At 36.6% G+C, this 19,728-nt stretch overlaps 1 protein-coding gene across 1 annotated transcript in view; it reads right to left on the reverse strand.

Moving 5' to 3' along the window:
* Positions 1-19,728, reverse strand: part of tmem8b (transmembrane protein 8B) — a 216,939-nt gene that overhangs the window by 23,923 nt on the left and 173,288 nt on the right. Inside the window, exons 7-12 of the mRNA XM_065266938.2 lie at positions 12,063-12,159; positions 11,050-11,173; positions 10,261-10,403; positions 5,571-5,749; positions 5,224-5,370; positions 1,186-1,302 (exon numbers count right to left, since the gene is read on the reverse strand). Of these exons, the coding sequence (XP_065123010.2) occupies positions 1,186-1,302; positions 5,224-5,370; positions 5,571-5,749; positions 10,261-10,403; positions 11,050-11,173; positions 12,063-12,159 (807 nt within the window). The remainder of the gene's footprint in view (positions 1-1,185; positions 1,303-5,223; positions 5,371-5,570; positions 5,750-10,260; positions 10,404-11,049; positions 11,174-12,062; positions 12,160-19,728) is intronic.

Genomic DNA, 19,728 nt, shown 5'->3' on the forward strand with positions numbered 1-19,728 from the left:
GTCCGTGTCTGTTTTAAAGATCGCTCTGAATGGGATCTCTACAAAAAGTCAGTCACAAAAATTTAATTATCTCAGCTTTTTGCTCAAAATGTGGTGTTTTTGCAGAAACCTACCCATATTCAAGAGCTGATTACAAAAGAACTAGTGAAGGTAGAATGAAACGTTTTTTTGTTGTTGTTTGAAAGCAGAGGGTCTGTTCTTTCATTTGATATATTCTATGTTTATATATTTAAAGAAGAACATTTTCTGGAAGGCATTAAACTTTTGTGAAAATCATGAAAAACGCTAGCTGGCAACTTTTAAAAAAAACGCTGGCGGCGAAAGAGTTAAAGGCGGGGTGCATGATTTTGAAAAAAACTTTGGAAAATGGAGTCGGGCCGAGTACCAAAACACACTTCACACTTTAGCCAATCAGCAGTAAGGGGCGTGTCTACTTACAGACATTGTTGCCTCGGTTGCGTATGTGTGAAGCGGGTCTATCAAAAAAGGTCCAGATTCTATTGGGGTAGGGGCGTGTTTGTTTAGGTAATTTTAAATATCAAAATTGGCTTTCAGAGATCATGCATCCCGCCTTTAAACTGTCATGTAGATTTTCAGTCTGAATACTGATGTTATTTTTAAATGTCAGAAATGTGTTATCTCCTAATTTAATGCATTAAAGAACTTTAAAACAGCAAGACAGGCAGTTTGTCCTGTCAAAAAATAAACAGTGAATTAAAATGAAATTAATAGATTTTATTGTTTAATAACATGGCTAACTCAGATGCACATAATCTATAAATATTTTTTCTTATAAAGCATTGTAGCACAAAAGATAAAAAAATGCCAAAAGAGGCTGTCAGCATGAGGTATAGTCTAATTCGTAAATTGACCAATCTAAATCAATATTCAAATGATGAATTATAATTTGTTTCCATTCAAAATTGTGAAAGAGAATAAGAGAAGAAATACATAAAATAATACTTTGGTAACATAATCATCCGTAACAAAACAACATCCATATCTCGCAACCACAGCTTATCAAATTTTTTATGCTCTGTGATTGCCTGGGCCATGTCTAGTATATTAACTGACTCGCTTCCTGTCATGTTTTATTGATGAATAAAACATTTAATAAGTTGCTTTACAGTGTTGTCTTGATCGTGGAATCTCTGCATATTGGAAATACATTTAGTTGCTGCTTACCCAGGCGATGGCCATGATGCCCAGAGCGAAAAGGCTGGGACCCAGCAGATTCCACAGGCCATGACGGTCCAACTGTAAGGCCATGGACAGAGCCATTGCTCCCAGCAAGTATAGCACCTGGCAGCAAAAGAGCAGAAAAGGAAAAATGTTAGACAACTAGACATGCCTAGGGGCGATAATGTATCCCCAGCCCAATTAGGGGCATCTTAAAGAAAGGCAGGAAGTAAAGCAATGTGCCGCTAAAAATCTCTCTCTCTCTTTTTCTCTCTCTCTCGCTCTTAAGTTTCGAACTTCAAGTTTCGAACTGTTGTGACATGGGTGATTTGATTAGTGTCTGCGAACTGCAGCATTCAGCAAAACACATTCACAGGCGCACACGCAATCACCGACTACATAAATAGAAACTTGCTCCCTAGAGTAAAGCTAGTTCTCTGATTCGTCTTTCTGTTAGATACTTCTCCCACAAAATTCTTTTTTACTTACTTTCTCTGTTTCTAAATAACATGCATTTCATCGGATGTCTCCCACTGCGGTCTTTAAATATTTTTAATTATTTAAATATCTTCCTTTTCTACTGTGGGTGAGTAGCTGATGACTAAAAAGAGAGCCCACACACACCTGAAACTGTCCAACTATATTTACTCTGCTCAAAAGCGAGAGCACCATCATTATGAGAGACATGACAGACTGCTGACACTTATATATTTACACTCTAGGTAAGCGGTTTACTAGGCTGGACAAAAATTTGCTCATATTGCACATATTGGAAAACTCGTTTCCAGCTGTAAAGTCCATGAAAGACTATGGTCTTTTTATGATGCACACAAAATAAATCGGAAACAAAAATTGATGACACAAAATGTATACAGCATTTCTGGGCCCCAAGGGCCTTTATATGTATTTTCAGTCATCAGGTAAAACTTACTTAAAGGGGACAGAGAATGAAAAACCATTTTTACCTGGTCTTTGTTGAATAATGGTAGTCTACCTGCATTCACGAACATACAAAAAGTGCTAGACATGCTAAACATCTCAGTCTCATAGAAATTCCTCTTTTAGAAATGTCAGCCAGAAAATGGCCCAATCTGAAAAACTGATGCTTATGACATCACAGGCATCTCACTGCCCCTCCACTTTAAAATAATTGGCTACATTTTTTGAGTGGCAACAAAGTCAGCCATTCAGTAATGAGATTGCAAGTTAAGCCAGTAGGGGGAGCCAAATAGGTACAAAACCACTTGTTTAAAATAGCTATCTGCTATTTTAAACCCCCACCCTAAAAGAGCTATCTGAGAGAGGTTTTTAGGAAGCTTCTAAGGCATTACAGACCCAAACAAAAACATTTTTTGTCTACATGTCACATCACAGAACAAGGATAAATACCCTGTTCAATCATTCTATGTCACCTTTAAAGGCTCTCTAAGCGAATATGTTCGACGTCACTTGTTGTTGATATTTGAACGGTTTTCAAACAAACGGAGCGTAGCTAACTCCTCCCCCTCCCCCTCCCTTCCGTGCTTTCGTGAACGCGACCAACCCCCACCCCCAAATCCTTCTTGGCGTTTATTGGCAGTAAAACTTTGTTTTGTTTCGTGGTGCAGGTTTGGCCACTGTGTGTATATTGAAGTTTGTAGAACCTGGGCTGTCTACAGAGATCGCGTTTTTTTTACAGTTTGATCAGCGGTCAGGTAGCAAGCAGATAGTGAGGAGATGTGTGCTGTATGTAACAAAAAATGTTTTATTGTCTAAAACGCGTGAATTCGCTTAGAGAACCTTTAAGTCACAAGTGTGAAATTACAATGCATAAGAAACTAATCCAACATTTAAACAAACATCTACAAAAAGATGTGAAATAAAACCTTGCGAATCAATGCGCTGCCATATTGTGCAACCATATTGTGCCGCCAAGGTTCAAGTTCTTCATGCAACTTCACTAAAACATGTAGTATATTACGAGTAATAAGGAAACCCCCTCCTCAACCCCAACGTCACAGGGGGCAAGGCAAATCGCACAAAAATGTACGAATGCTGTTGTATGAATTAAAGGGAAACCAGGCAAGTCTGCGTAATATTTCTCTACGTGCTCCCCCTAGTGTCTGAAAGTAAATGCTTTCAAACACACTGTCGTAAAAACGAACTGTTGTCCCTCCCCCCTCGGAACCAAGTTTATCAGCTTATTTCTAATCCAGTTATGTTTCCCTTCCGTCAAGGGTTTTCGATGCTTCTTCCCCGGCTCTGCCATTTGCAACAATTGCTAGCCGTGTTTAGCTCGCCTGCCTCTGTGTTGTTTGCCGTAAAGTGATCCTGCTTCTCGCGATATCTGAGACTTTGCGAGACTGCAGGACACCGGGTCGGATACAGCGAACATGCAAGTGGGGTATTCTTCCTACAGACGGTAGGGGTGGGCGAGAGAGTCTTCATTCGTCCGGTAATGAGTCATTTAACCATATACCGACTTACGAAGATGATTTATTAACATAAGAATGCTGCCTTGTGTCCCTTTAATACAAATTAGTCACCTCGTAAAATACTTACGATTTGCCATGAAATAGTGTTGCTAAAGCTCAAAATATGCATTGTAAAAAATATCGTTTTCTCTCACAAACATATTGTTTTGTGTTAGAAGACACACACACACACACACACACACACACACACACACACACACACACACACACACACACACACACACACACACACACACACACACACACACACACACACACACACACACACACACACACACACACACATATAATAACCCACTGACGTATTATAGATTACTTTAAATCAGATTTTGGGGCTTAAAAAGATTTAGCACAACATGCATTACAAAGCTGGGATAAACCAGGACATTATTCAATGTAACTCTCATTGAGTTAGGTCAGGGGTAGGCAACACCTGTCCTGGAATGCCGATGTCCTGCAGATTTTTAGCTTCAACCCTGATAAAACCTTGCCTACCTATAGTTTTCAGGAGACTCTTTAGACCTTAATTAGCTATTTCAGATGTGCTCCCTGCTGAAAAAACAGCATTAAACCAGCATGGACCAGCATGGGAATTATGCTGGTCTAGCTGGTTTGATGCTGATATAGCTGGTGGTCACCAGCATACCAGCACCAAAATACAACATATGCTGGTCTTGCTGGTATGACCAGCATGGGATGCTGGTGCTAATGCTGGTTTGGTGCTGGTTTTGCTGTTGCTGATGCTGGTTTGGTGCTGGTTTTGCTGTTGCTGATGCTGGTTTGGTGCTGGTTTAGCTGGTGTTCACTAGCAAACCAGCACCAAAACACAACATATGCTGGTCTTGCTGGTATGTTGAGTTTTTCAGCAGGGCTTGATTAGAGCTGGAGCTAAACTCTGGAGGACATCAGCACTCCAGGACCGACGTTGCCTACCTCTGAGTTAGGCTGAAGAAAGAAAGTAATTTACACCTGTAGGGCCCTATTATAAAAGCCAAATGCATGGTTTGTACACAACCAAATAACATACTTCTACATTGTAATCCTTTCATTTTTAATAATTGGCATGTGTGTGTGCTACTGCGCATACTTATGTGTAAAATTACTAACACGCCTTTTAAATATTCTAAATAGTTAATACTTTTAGTTGGTCAATGGCAAAATTGTTTTCAGTTTCCTCAAAAAAGCAATGCGCCAACAAATGTGCCTGAACACACCTCGGTTTCAGACCAACATGCCCATGAGCAAACAGATGAGCGCAAGTGCATTTGCTATTTAAACAACGTGGTATTGGACTTGGTAAATGTGTCAGGCTGAAACTAACATAAAATACTTGCATTGTGCCTGGCGTCGCATTGCGTCAGGTGTATGATAGGGCCCCTTGAATGGCATAAGGTCTAATCTTTTTTTGGTAAACTACTCTTTTATGTGTCCAAATCCTTTCTGTTGCTCCTGTACAGTATATTAATCACACTTGACAGAGTTTAGGAGCAGAAAGCGGTGGACCATAACATTTATGGAAATCGAATATACTCTGAATGTAATTGGTTCTTTGCAATAGAGTGATTTTTACCTGTTTGATAATGGATTTGAGTCTTGCCATAGCAATGACAGTGACCCATACAGACATAAGTGAGCCAAGAAAGTCACAGAACTGCAGCACGTCATACTCCATGATGCAGAAGACCACAATGCCTGGCTGGTCACAGGCATGATAAAACTGTTTAAAGAGAAAGATGAACAGAGGAAGGTCAGAGGAAGCACAAATATTATATATACAGTACAGCACAGCACAGTATAAAAGCTATTCTGGTGTTGTCTCACTGAACAATATTATCTGCTAAAATTCATCAGGCGACTGGGAAAATGTTTGTGTAGGTCTTATTTTGGGCAAATCCTATTGATTAGTGTGGAACTCACAGTGGAAAAGAACATGGTGAAAATATAGACGGATGCCTCTAGCAGGTATTGACTGCGGATGGCGATGGTCACAGGTGGGACAAACATCAAGTTGCTGAGACACAGGAGAAGTGTTGAGAGCAGCTGAAACCCGTATGAATATGCCTCCGTGTTGTCAGTGCAACCCCAGCCGTCCCAACCTAGAAAAGTGCATACACACATTATTGACCGTACTTTAACACGCTGCAAGAAGAGCTACAAGCTAAAAAACTAACTGACTTATGTAGCGTCAGGTTAAATGGAAAGGTAGGCGAATATTACCAGTTCAATCCCAGCAAGGAATGAATAGGAGCTAGTGAATTACTGAGATTATGTGAGATCCCTGCTATTTTCACCCCAATCTGCCTTTTAGCAAAAATGTAACTGCAGGTTTCTAGACTTACACTATATTTAAAGTTAATGTCTAAACTGTAGCTTGTTAAAAAAGCAAGTATTTCCCCTTCTTCTCTGGAACACAAAATGAGATATTATGTACAAGTATATTTTTCGATGAAATTACATTTAACAGAGACTTTCAGACATCAACAAGGATTGTTTATGTTTTCAACAAAAATGTATTTATTTACTGAAAATCACTGATTGAACTCTTAACCCATAACATGGTTCACCCAAAAATGAAAATTCTGTCATCATTTACAGTACTCACTCTCATGATGTTACAATCCCATATAAATTTCTTTGTTCTGATGAACACGAAGGAAGATATTTTGAGGAATGTTGGTAACCAAACTGTTTGTGGACCCCATTCACTTCCATGGTAGGAAAAAGAATACTATGCAAATAAATGGGGTCCACAAACAGTTTGGTTACAAACATTTCTTCCTTTGTGTTCATCAGAACAAAAAATATACAGGTTTATAACAATGTGAAGGTGAGTAAATGATTACAGAATTTTCATTTTTGGGTGAACTATTCATTTAATATGACGAGACAACTATTTGTTTACTATAAAAAAACACTTTTATTTATTTCTTGGGAATCTAAACCAACCCACCCCTGGCTCAACCAAACACAAGTGTTTGGGGTGGGACTATGTTTTTGGCCAATCAATGAAACCCCTGATTGAATTATTCATTATTTCTGCAGTTCAATTTGGTGACACCCACTGATCTAAATAAATGACTGGATTGCGCATGACGTCACACTTGTGAAGCCACCGCGCCGCCATGTTGGTATACCCAAACGTTCTATTAAATCAATGGACGTTATCGGATTTTAATGATAAAACATCACTTTACTCGTCTTCGTTTTAATATGTGAAGTTACCCTGTACATTATAACAACACAAACGTCCAAAGCATGTAAATAGTTATTTACTGAAAGTTGTACATTTTGCGTTTTAAACAGTTATTATACATTCATCTTTATTACAGTATCAGATCAGCAGACAGACCGCAGCATATTTAGTATTATTGACAATAAACGTGCTCATTCTGAAATCTAAATAAATAATCATGCTTTGTACCGTATGTGCATGCAATAATTTGCTAGTTTTGTAATTATGTTATCTAAACTTACAAGTTACCTAAACTTATTTAGAGATATAACGCTGACCGTCACAGTGTAGCTGAATGTCAAAAAAAACTTTATTTATACCCGTGTCATTAACAAATGCAACAGACACACTCACATTAACGGTTTTTTATAAATCCATTATCCTGCCCGATTAAAACATAAACATTGCAAATAACACCAGAATTAACAAATAATTTACGTACACATATCCTAAAAATTAACCTTGTGTAACTGATACGCTGTAAAGGGGGTAAATTTTGATCATGATTTTGAATGGAAGTCAATGGCGCTCTCTGCCGGTTGGGTATACCAAGATGGCGGCTCGAACTCTGCGCTGGCTTCAAATCACGCAGTTACGTCAAGCGTTCTATGCGCAATCCAGTCATTTATATAGATCAGTGGTGACACCACACTGAAAAAAAATGCATACACTTAAATTCAAGTCAATGTAACCTATTTGCATAAAAAATGATTCATTTAATTTAATAATTTTTTTTAAGGTAAGTGGTTGCAATCAATTTATTAAAGCTACATTTAAAGAAAAGCTGTATATTTTATTTTACTTTACTAATATTTTTTGTTTAAATGTAGCTTAAATAAATGGATTGCACTTACCTTAAAAAATTGATTAAATTAAATGAATCATTTTTTTCAGTGTGTAATAAGTTGACACAATTTAGATATAGAAAGTTGAAATTGTTTAACAATTTGTTAAAGGGGACATTTCACAAGACATTTTTTAAGAAGTAAAATAAATCTTTGGTGTCTCCAGAGTACACGTGAAGTTTTAGCTCAAAATAACATATAGATAACTTATTATAACATGTTAAAATTGCCACTTTGTAGGTGTGAGCAAAAATATGCCGTCCTGGGGGTGTCCTTCAAAAGGCAAATTTGCTGATCTCTGCACTAAATGGCAGTGTCGTGGTAGGATAGTGCAGATTAAGGGGCCTTATTATCCCCTTTTGACATCACAGGGGGAGACAAATTTCAATTGCAGAGAATGCACTGAAAAAAATAATTCATTCAAGTTGATCTTTTTCACATTTTCTAGGTCGATAGAAGTACTGGGGACCCAATTATAGCACTTAAACATGGAAAAAGTCAGATTTTCATGATATGTCTCCTTTAAAATAAAGTAACATAAAAATATACGTTGATATGATATCATTTTTACAATGTAGTGGTGCAGAAATGATACAGCTCAACTTTCAATGTATGACCTATAGTCCAGATCCTCAAAAGAAACTTATTGAGCTTTAAAAGGCTCTGGCAGCATGCTGAACAACAAAGGGAAAAAGCAGCACACAGAAATACAGATGTACTCTCCATCTCTTGCACTCTCTTCACACACACACATTCTGTTCCTCATCTGTCAGTGCTTGTAAACAGCTTCATAAATATAGATTGGATCCGGAAAGCCTGCTGTTACATGAACACTATGGAGGAAATAAAACGCTGCACCTCTATAGAAAATGCCTAAAAACATCCCACACATTTCTTTGCTTATGATGACGTTATTAGTCAAAACCCAGACAAATGTCCTCAAAACACGTAGTGAATCAAGTTCAACCAAATGTTGGGAAAGATGGCCAATTTAGCTTTACCAGACACTTGCACTGCAAAAAATGACTTTCTTACTTAGTATTTTTGTCTTGTTTTCAGTAGAAATATCTTAAAATTCTTAAATTAAGATGATTTTTCTTGATGAGCAAAATGACCTAAGTAAATAAGTCTAGTTTTAAGACAAATAATATAAAATTTAAGTGAAATTGTCATTAAAACAAACAAAAATATCTGCCAATGGGGTGAGAAAAAAATTGTGAAATAAGATTTCGTTTTTCTTAAACACTTAATTCAAGTAAAGTTTTCTCACCCCAGTGGCAGATATTTTTGCTTGTTTAAAGCACAAATTCACTTAAATTGTATATTTTTTTGTCTAAAAACTAGTATTATTTTCTTAGGTCATTTTGCTCATCGAGAAAATACATCTTGATTTAAGAATTTTTAGATATTTATACTGAAAACAAAACAAATACTAAGTAAGAAAGTCATTTTTTGCAGTGTGAGAACTCAGCTGGCTGTATTACAGCAGTTTGCCATTTGCCAGAATTTTTCATTAAAAGGGTAAATTTGTCTATGCTAATGACAAATGAAACTATGGGTGAGAATCCAGGGAGAGAAACAAGACACCAGAGCCTCATAATGGTGCTTTAATTGAGAGGTGGTGATTTGCATATTTCTAAGGATCATTGTTTGTACTCTAATTAAAAACCACTTGATTTGTGATCTCATAGTTATAAAGAGACATGATTGGCACGTGTGTAATTGAAATATTTAACAAGACAATTATGTCTGATTGGCATCTGACAGTAAAGGAGAAAGATAATAATGGAATTAGAGAATATTACAGTGATTAACATCATATTAGGATCAAGGGTGATAACACCTTAGGGTACAAGAATAGACTTCATTCATCCGGTTAACAAAGAAGCTAGATTTCCCGCTCCTTATCTTCTTAACAAGTCCATGTTTGATAGAGAAATGTAATGGTTTTGAACCACATCTATAACATTAAAGGTGTAGTGTATTAGTAGTATTAGTAGGTGTAGTAGTATTATAAAAATTAGCTGTAAATCACTTTATGGAACTATGCCTGTGGTGACGAATAATTTCAATCTAAGATTATGATTGGTTCCATTTTCTTCTCTTCAAATTAATTGTAAAAAAATTGAAATCCTAATTCACAAAATGTTTACTCTGAGCAAAGTCAATAGAGCATAATAGTTTAGCATTTGGTCACTGCACACACAATTGCTTTGTTTTAAACAAAATCATTGTTCACGGTATCATAGTCTAATGTGGAGATTGTAATACTGTTTCATATATTTGCATATACCACATTTTAATTGAATATTTGCTATTTTCCTGCTGATTCACAGACTTAAATATCATTCTCTAGATCAAGTCTGAATTCCAAAACAGAAAATTAAAAGTCCTTAAAAAACTGGAATATGAATTATCACGGAATCAAATTAATCCGCAGAGGGAATTCATAGACATGCATTTCTCAAACATTTATAGCAGAATTATATTGCCAATCACTTGTGAACCTGTGAGTTATGTGATTGCTCACCTGCTTTACACTCGCATGCCGCATAGAGATAGTTGTTGGTGCGCAGGAGTTTGCACTGGCCATATGTGCCACAATCATTGATGCAAGGGGTCAGGTAAGAGCGAAGGTAAACCTCAGCTGTTACATTAGTACACATCTCAAACCTACAATGACAACGTAAGTAAGACGTGAATTTATAGAGTTTGTATATAGTGGCCAAAAGTAATGCCCAGGGGAGGGTATTGGGGGGAATGTGTTCAATATTTGCTTTAAAGAGTGCCCCCTCAGGTTAGATTAAACGATAGTTCACCCCAAACTTTTCCATCCTCATGTTGTTCTTAACCTGTATACATTTCTTTTTTTCTGATATTTTGATAAGCACACAGCTGATTGTAACCATTGACTTCCATAGTAGGAAAACCAAATACAATGGGATTCAATGAGTACCGTCAACTGTGTGCTAAGCATTGTTTATCAAAATATCTTTTTCGTCATTTATCAAAATACTTCCATAATATTTGTTTTCCTACTATGGAAGTCAATGGTTACAATAAGCTGTTTGCTTACCATCATTTATCTTCTTTTGTGTTCATCAGAAAAAAGAAAGTCAGACCGGTTTAGAACAACATGAGGATAAGAAAATAATGACAGAATTTCATTTTTGTGTGAACTATACCTTTAAACCATCAAAATATGAGGTATATGGTGCAAAACGGACGAAACACACTTTTTATTCGACAAAAAAATTTAGTAAAAGGCACACCATATATATTGTTAGTTTATACTGTCGTTAACTATACAGATACTTACCCATGTTCAGTGGCACACAATGAACGCAGGCTGAGATACCAGGTGCCGGTCTGTGGGTACGGTATCCTCAGCTTTGTGATATTTGTGGTGGTGTTAATAGAGAGGTGGAATCCTGAAACGGATTCTGAAGAAAGATCAAAAGTGGGTAAGGGCAAGAAAAAAACTATTAGGTTTCAGCATTAGTTGTGTTTGTATTAAAAATGCTAATTCACTATTATTATTTTTGTGACGTTCCATAAAAACTGTGTGCAATGTAAGTGCTTTAATATGAGTGATGTGCTATTTAAACCTTGCAGTACAGACCGTAAAATAAAATGAATGTGACATGAGCAAGTTTACCGCATCTCACCTTCAACAATGAGATGCAATTTATGTGCTATTTGCATATAAATGACAACTTCTTATTTTTTTCACCTGAGTTGTTTCCAAAAAAGTGACTTCTCGTGTCTTTTTTGTTTTTAGTACCATAGTCTTGGATCACAGCCTGGGGGAATTTCATGCAGTGTTATAAATTCAGAGTTGGCTTTATGAACATTACAATAAAGGGCATTGGCCCAGAGCACTTTTAAAGACAACTGGAAATAAATTCAGTCCTTCCCTTCACATCATTACAGCCAGACCTTTGCATATTACAGCTTATTCAAAAGTGCTTAAATTTATCAACACAATTGTAAAACATGAATTTGTTTCCTGGCAAATTGATTTGAAACCTGCAGTGCTTTTTCCTTTTGTGCAAAGCCAACCAATCACCTTAGAGCACCACTTATGGTTCTATATACATTAGGTGCTACAGATATAGGTGCTATATAGCACTTAAAGTGGTTCCCCTATGATTACAAGATTATGGTGCTATTTAGCACCTTTTTATTAGAGCCCAGGCCAAACATGACCTTCATTTTTACATTGAAAGTCTTTTGTGTTCTTCTGTAAAGCTGCTTTGCAAACTGTGAAAAGCACAATATAAAAATGTGATTTGAATTAAAAGATTTGGGTTAAAATGTTAGTTTTCCTACCAGATTCGCATCTGACTGATGAGTTGTCGTGAAGAGACAGCGGCATTCCATGATTTAAGCAGCCAAAGACCGTAATATTCTCTCCTCTTACAGAAGACTGTAGATAAAAACAGAGACAAAACTAGTTTTAATCTTGTTAAATATAAGTGGACATCAAAGCTAATTAAAAAGTTTCCTTGAAACATAGACGATGGGTGAGACAAAGCAGGTCAAAAGATGATTTGGAGGGCAAAGGAAAAGCCTGTGAAATAATCGTCCAAGATGTGATTCCGTAATTTCATGGGAATATCAAAGGAAAGTGGTTCTTTGTAGCTGTGCGAAAGGCCAATCATCTCCCACCGCGAGCCCCCATCCACACAGACGTCTGAAAATGAAGATGTTCGCCTCTGCCTTTCATAAATAATACAGAGAGGCTTGATGAATAAGCGAATCCAGGACACAAAGCAAATTAGCGAACTCTCTCACTCAGAGAGAGTGGTAAATAGACACATTGAAGCCGAGTGCCATGTTCGTTTTGGCTAATCAGAGTTGTTCATTACTTTGTATGAGACACTAAGCAGTTGGCCGGCCATATTCCTATGGTTAATAATTAAATAGCTTGTCTCTTGTTGTAGTGCAAATGTGCATAGCATATCCCTAAGAAGCCGCAGATGTTATCTGGCCTTCAGAAACTCAAGCTTTACTTTCTAATCTGAATGTTACAAAGTAAAATAAAAATGTAAATGAATTAAAGTGTTAATCTCATACCTTTTGATATAACTACTTATAAAACGTAATAAAGGTCATTTGTTATTAAAAATTAAATTAAAGAAGCCACTGAATTAAAAAAGTACATTGTTTATAGGTAAACCTAAACTTAAGCTATTGGTGCTGGTAAGAAGAGTCCAACAAATTGCTCCACAGTTAACACCTTCCAAAAAAATCTCTGGCTAGGAAAATGTCAAAAATAAATAACAAAACATGTCTATTTACAATTTTATCACATGTATGTTTTTTATGTACAGATTTATTGCTTTTCAACTCTTTATCTGACACATGCGCAGTTATATGAATGTAAAATGAAACTCTGAAATACTTAAAGGAATATTCCATTTTCTTAAAAGAAAAATCCAGATAATTTACTCACCACCATGTCATCCAAAATGTTGATGTCTTTCTTTGTTCAGTCGAGAAGAAATTATGTTTTTTAAGGAAAACATTGCAGGATTTTTCTCATTTTAATGGACTTTAATAGAGCCCAACATTTAATACTTAACTCAACACTTAACAGTTTTTGTCAACGGAGTTTCAAAGGACTCTAAACGATCCTAAACGAGGCATAAGGGTCTTATCTAGCGTAACGATTGTCATTTTTGACAAGAAAAATAAAAAATATGTACTTTTAAACCACAACTTTTCGTGTAGGTCAAGTCCAGCGTGACCTAACGTAAATGCGTAGTGACGTAGGGAGGTCACGTGTTACATATATAATAGGCACATTTGCGGACCATTTTAAACAATAAACTATCACAAAGACATTAATTAGTATCAGTTGACATACAACAATGTAGGAACGGTCCTCTTTCAAGACGCTTGTAAACACTGGGGCGGAGTTTCGCGTTCGTCCTCTGTGACCTCTTGACGTCATGACGTATTGCGTGGGGTCAGCTGGCGTATCACGACCGGATCCACATAACGAGAAGTTGTGGTTTAAAAGTGTATATTTGTTATTTTTATTGTCAAAAATGACAATAGTTTCGCTAGATAAGACCCTTATGCCTCGTTTGGGATCGTTTATAGTCATTTGAAACTCAGTTGAAAAAAAACGTTAAGTATTGAGTTAAGTATTAAATGTTAGGCTCTATTAAAGTCCATTAAAATTAGAAAAATCCTGCAATGTTTTCCTCAAAAAACATAATTTCTTCTCTACTGAATAAAGAAAGACATCAACATTTTGGATGACATGGTGGTGAGTAAATTATCTGGATTGTTCTTTTAAGAAAATGGACTAATCCTTTAAAGGGACACTCCACTTTTTGAAAAGAGACTTATTTTCCAGCTCCCCTAGAGTTAAACATTTGATTTTTACCGTTTTGGAATACATTCACCCGCAATGATATTACGCAGCGCCTGAAAATAGTCCCCTTGGTAACTTTCAATAGCAGGGGACTTTTTACGGGCACTGCATGATATCATGTGCAGACATGTTACAGCAGCAAAGTCCTTGATTATTATGCCAGTTTGAGTGTATAGTTCCTAGCCATATCTGCCTAGAAAATCTTTTAATTTTTACATTTTTTAACTTTTAATTTTCCGTCGGTCTTAATACACGATGTAACTACAGAAGAGTCAAGTTTTAAATAAGAAAAATATCAAAACTCTTTGGTTATTTTTGAGCATGATGCTAATGGTCTAATCAGATTCATTAGATAATGCTAAGCTATGCAAAAAGTGGTACCGCCCAACCCGGAGATCGGCTGAATGGATTCCAAAATGGTAAAAATCAAATGTTCTCTATAGGGAGTTGGAAAATTAGCCTATTTTCCTATTTTAAATAGAGTGTCCCTTTAACAGTGGGAAAAATTGTCTTGAGTCAAGACCTTCAGGCTATATGTCTATACAGAAAGTGACTTTTTTAAATATATGTACTGTTCCCTTAAAATGTTCATGGGTGTTACAAGTGTGATAACATGTCCCAGTTATGCCTAAATCAATTAAGTCTCAAATATAAAACTATACCGTACAAAATCTTCTGTGCAGTCTGTGCTTTGCCAGGCTTAAGTCTCAAATTGTCATCCATCATCACAAGTCTGACATTTTCCTATTCTTATGAAGACTACAAGTGGCAAAAATCAAACAAGTAACGGATAATGTATAGTGAGGTGAGATATATTGCTTGTAAATGGTTTTAGGTTTGATTTGATTTTTAAACATAATTATGTAATTTATTGCAATAGATTTGTGAATTATGTAGCTTCTGTTACACACTTTGATGCATTATAATTGTAAAAAGTATGCAGAAAGTGTGATGGGTTTAAATATATTTGTAAAGAATGTTTACTTCATTTTCACCAGAATATAAAAATATGACATTTTATGGTAGTTCTCATAATTCACATGAGATTTTAAAAAACTGGGTAATAAATGTCGATAATTTTGTAAAAAAAGGACACAATCTTACTTATTAAATATATGTAATATACAAATGGGGGGGGGGGTCGTGGAGCTTTTGCTCTGTTTTTGGGGGGCCCTACCACTCTGAAGTTTTGGAAGCTCTGCTCTATTTGGTTTAATCATTTGTAATATCATATATGTTATTAAAATACATATTTATATTTAAATTTTGTGTAATATTAAACTGTTCATTTGAAAATTATTTGCAGTAACCGCGTCACTGTGTGTTATTAGTTTTGAGTGGTTGTTATCTGGGAATAAAAAACCTGAAAATGTCACAACTGGCCAATCAGAATCAGGCATTCAAGCGAACCGTATAATAATAAAGAATAAAACTGTCTGTAGCATAAGAACGTCTGAAACCACATCATTTAAATGTGAGCCTGCAGCCTGTGAACAACAACCTTTTATCAAATGTGTATTTCATAATAAGTACAGCACCAATTCGGTGCTCAATAGTCAATGTGACTTGTTTTAATGTCAACTGTGCCAAGCACCTGTGTTGAGCTGGCCTCAAACCAAACCCCAATCTGGGATGTAAGTTTTTTAACAATGATGGATGACCAGCTGGGTTAACTCAGAGTAGCTCTTGGCTGTCATTCAGGCTGCTTTCAATATTAACAGCCTTCCGACGTTTAATTTCGCACTCCCAAACTTGATTGACCACAAGAAGGTTGAGAAGTCTGTTGTCAAATGAAAGCCACATCTACCGCAATATTGGCATTCAATAGACAAGGCAGAACCTGTTGGCTCACAAAAGCAGGAGAAGCAATGATAAGCTGTCATTGCAAACAAATATAGTCAATAACAGGAATTGAATAAGCTGGAATTGGATAGTATGCAAAATTATGTTTGTACATTACAACTCTGTAAGTAATACGCAATACAACTAAGTAAAAATACTAAAGCTAAGCACTACATGCTGTTCATTACCTAAAGTTTCAATGCCTATTAGCTTGATGGTATTTTGCAATTAATTTGAAAAGACTGCCACAGAGAATAGGAACACTAACTCTGTACACTTTCAAGGTATAATGACGGAATTATACCCAATTATGGGATGCAAGGAGAGCTCAATAAATTGAAGAACAAAGAACAATTACAAACAGATTGAAGAACAAGTAAGGTAAATCAGATAAAAAAAGACATTTGGGGATATTCACTGGGAATGAATTGCCCCCGCTGACCCTGCTGTTAAGTTGCACGTGCTGTTGAGCTAGTGTCCTGTTCACTGAAGAAATAACAAAATATTACGATACAATCTTTAAAGCTCCCATAACACACACTGTTTCTGCTCATCTCATGAGTACCTATAGAATAGTATTACATCCTTCATATCTCTAAAGAGTCTTTATTTTTATCAGATTTATAAAAGACAGATCAGCTCTAGTGGAAGTTTCTGGATTTATGGTTCACTACATGTTCCTGTCGTTGAGTGGTTCTCAAACTGGGGGGCATACACAAGGGCGGCCACAAGGCAGAAAAGCTTGAGAACCATTTAAGGGCTCGTTATAGTCGTACGTAGGTCCTACGGCGTAGCCGTGACGGTTCTCATTTATACTTTTGCGTAGGGCTGTGCAAAAAATCAACTGCGATTATCATGCGCGTGTCATCAGTATAGCCGGTTCGGTGATTAGAAGTAAATCGCCATCAGCTGCTTTCAGATGGAGCAGCATTTATTACACAGACCCGAAGTTCACCGAGAAGCTTTTCCAGAGGAAGTGCCCATAAAAGGAATATGGAGTCACTGATAGGTAACAGGTACCCAAGTTAAAGAACAAACTTGTAGGAAAGAGGAGTTTGGCCTAGAAATACTTCAGCAGAAGCTCAAATGCTTTTTTGACACTTTGCATTTGTTTAGCATGAGGATTACATCTCTTTAACTGTGTTAATTATAAGTCAGAATAGGGGTGTGCCGGTTTCAGAATTGGTGATGACGGTTATGACGGGAGTCAAATGTGACGGTTCGTCACATAACCGTCAGTGGGGGGCGTTTTGCTCGTTTAAATGCTCGTGGATTGACGGGAAAGTGTCATTTTACCATAAAATCATGAATGTGATACCAAGTGTGTTTTAAACAGTAATAACTTTGAACAATTTAACAGAAAGCAATGAAATATTTCAAAAAAACACACGGTTGCCAGAAGACTGCGCTGTCACTCTCTGCCCAGCATAAATTAATCCTCTATCTATCATCTATTTTAATAATCTTCGGAGAAACAGATTTGTGCATTGGGCTTTTTATGTCTGTAATTGTGTCTATATCTGTCATTACACGGACCAGAACAGCACGAAAACAATGTGGATTAAAAGCGTATTGAAGAGGTTTTGTTAAAAAAAAATCGCAGGTAAAAGAAAGTAATATGAACTTGAGATTGTTATTAAACGCAGCCGGTGTAAAAGCACAATGGCCACGCGCAGCAAACACTCTCCGCAGACGCGCTGCACAGTGCTCACCCGGCGTTTGAATAAACTAGACACTGATTAGCTACTTGCTCTACGTTTCTTTAAAATTAACAGCAAGACAACTAGCAGTGAATGTGCGTTCAAGAGAGTTAGTAGATTAGCATGGGAGGATTTGAACTTGAAAAGCGGAGTGTACTGACGCCTTTCCGCGGTTAAAACAACATTCCTTCTCATGGTCATTCATGTTTATTTGATGCTATAAATTAACTAGAAGGAAGAGATGATTTGAAAGGTGAGACTTTGTTTAATATGTTAAATCTCAAAAGTAACCGAAAAGTAACCTGGTCTGTCCTGTATGTCAGCGCGTTGTCAGTGTCTGCTCCGCTTGGTATTTTTCACTGCGTGAGAACGTGAGGGGGCGTATAACACAGACTGTTAACAATTGTTTTTAATTACTATTTAAAAATTCTTTATGATAAAAAATGTTTTAATAATTTAATTTTATTTTAATAACACGGTTTTGGCGGTTATAGAGTTCTAATGACGGTGTTCAACTATAACCGTCGGTCTCACGGTTATATAATGACCGTCACACCCCTAAGTCAGAATGCATGAAATATCATTACCCCCCCCCCATGGGACTGAAACATCCTTGACTGATATCCTGAATCGATTCTTTATACTTCAGAATGTGTGCTTGCCTATTCCGTATGTCTGGATATATGCCTGGTACTGTTAATCAGTGGTTTTCAAACTGGGGGCCGCGAGATGGTGCCAGGGGGGCCCCAGTTTTATGCCATTTATAAAATACATTCATTTATCATGCATTCTGTGTAATTAAACCTAAAAAGGTTTTGGAACCACTGCTGTAAATTGTTCTTTCAAATATTATTTGGTGGGTAACAGCTGATAAATAAAAAAATCCTTGTAGTGTCTGCTTTCTACTACAAGTTAAAGGGTTAAGCTAGGTTGGACATCTGTGAATAAGGTGTAAATAATTTACAGTACACTGAATGTACAGTAGATGTGTTTGCTCCGAAAAGCATGACCAACACTTTATGCAAAGCCACACTCCAGCATTTAGGGATGGTTTCCCGGACAGAGATTAGCTTAAACCAGGACTAGGCCTTATTTTAATTAGGAAATATAACTAGTTTTAAAAAACATGCCTTACTAAAACATCTGTGTGGATTTTGCGGCAAAACAAAGGACACTGATGTATTTTAAGATATGTCAGTTCAAGTTGTTTTCAGTTTGGAGAGCTCTTACATTTATTTTAGTCTAGTACTATAGGTTAATCCCTGTCCAGAAAACCATCCCTTAATGTATATTATTCATTCAATGTATTTATCATCAGGTAATTGAGGATGATGAATAATAATATTTTGCAGAAATTTGCACTGAAAAAGCAGAGATCTGTTCTATTTGTGTTAAAAGAAACTCAAAGTACTGGAATCTTTTATGCAATGATATTTCATGTATTGAATATTGAGACAATTTAATTAATCACATTCTCTATGAGAAATGTCCAAGGTAAAACTCATTACTTTGGTTTGTTCTCTGGAGGCTGACATTTTGTCCAGCAGCCTTTAAAATATTGAGTGCTGCAGTACTCTACAGTATTCATGCATTCACTACCTTCAGACTTGAAGGACAAAATTACCCAGAGAGAATGTCAAACTTGGTTCCTGTAGAAGACACTTAAAGAGATAGTTAACACAAAAATGAAAATCATGTTGTTCTAAACCTGTATGCGATTCTTTCTTCTGTTGATCACAAAAGAAGATATTTTGATAAATGATGGTAAGCAAACAGTTGCCGGTACCAATTTACTTCCATAGTGGATAAATCTAATATTATGGAAGTCAGTGGGTACCATCTTCAAAAAAGAAAAAAAACTCATACTTTTTTAGAACAACATGAGGGTGAGAAAATGATAGGGGTGGCACGGTCCATGAAAAAATCGAACCGTTCGGTTCGCTTGTCTCGGTTCGGAGCGAGTGTGTGCCGCACGGTTCAACGGTTCATGGCATGCGCAATGTAGTCTCATGCCCTGTATGTGACCTCAGATAGCGTGTTTCCCTTTCGCGCGAAAGAAGAGGTGACT

The sequence above is a fragment of the Paramisgurnus dabryanus genome, chromosome 5, assembly GCF_030506205.2.
Source record: "Paramisgurnus dabryanus chromosome 5, PD_genome_1.1, whole genome shotgun sequence".
Taxonomy (NCBI): Eukaryota; Metazoa; Chordata; class Actinopteri; order Cypriniformes; family Cobitidae; genus Paramisgurnus; species Paramisgurnus dabryanus.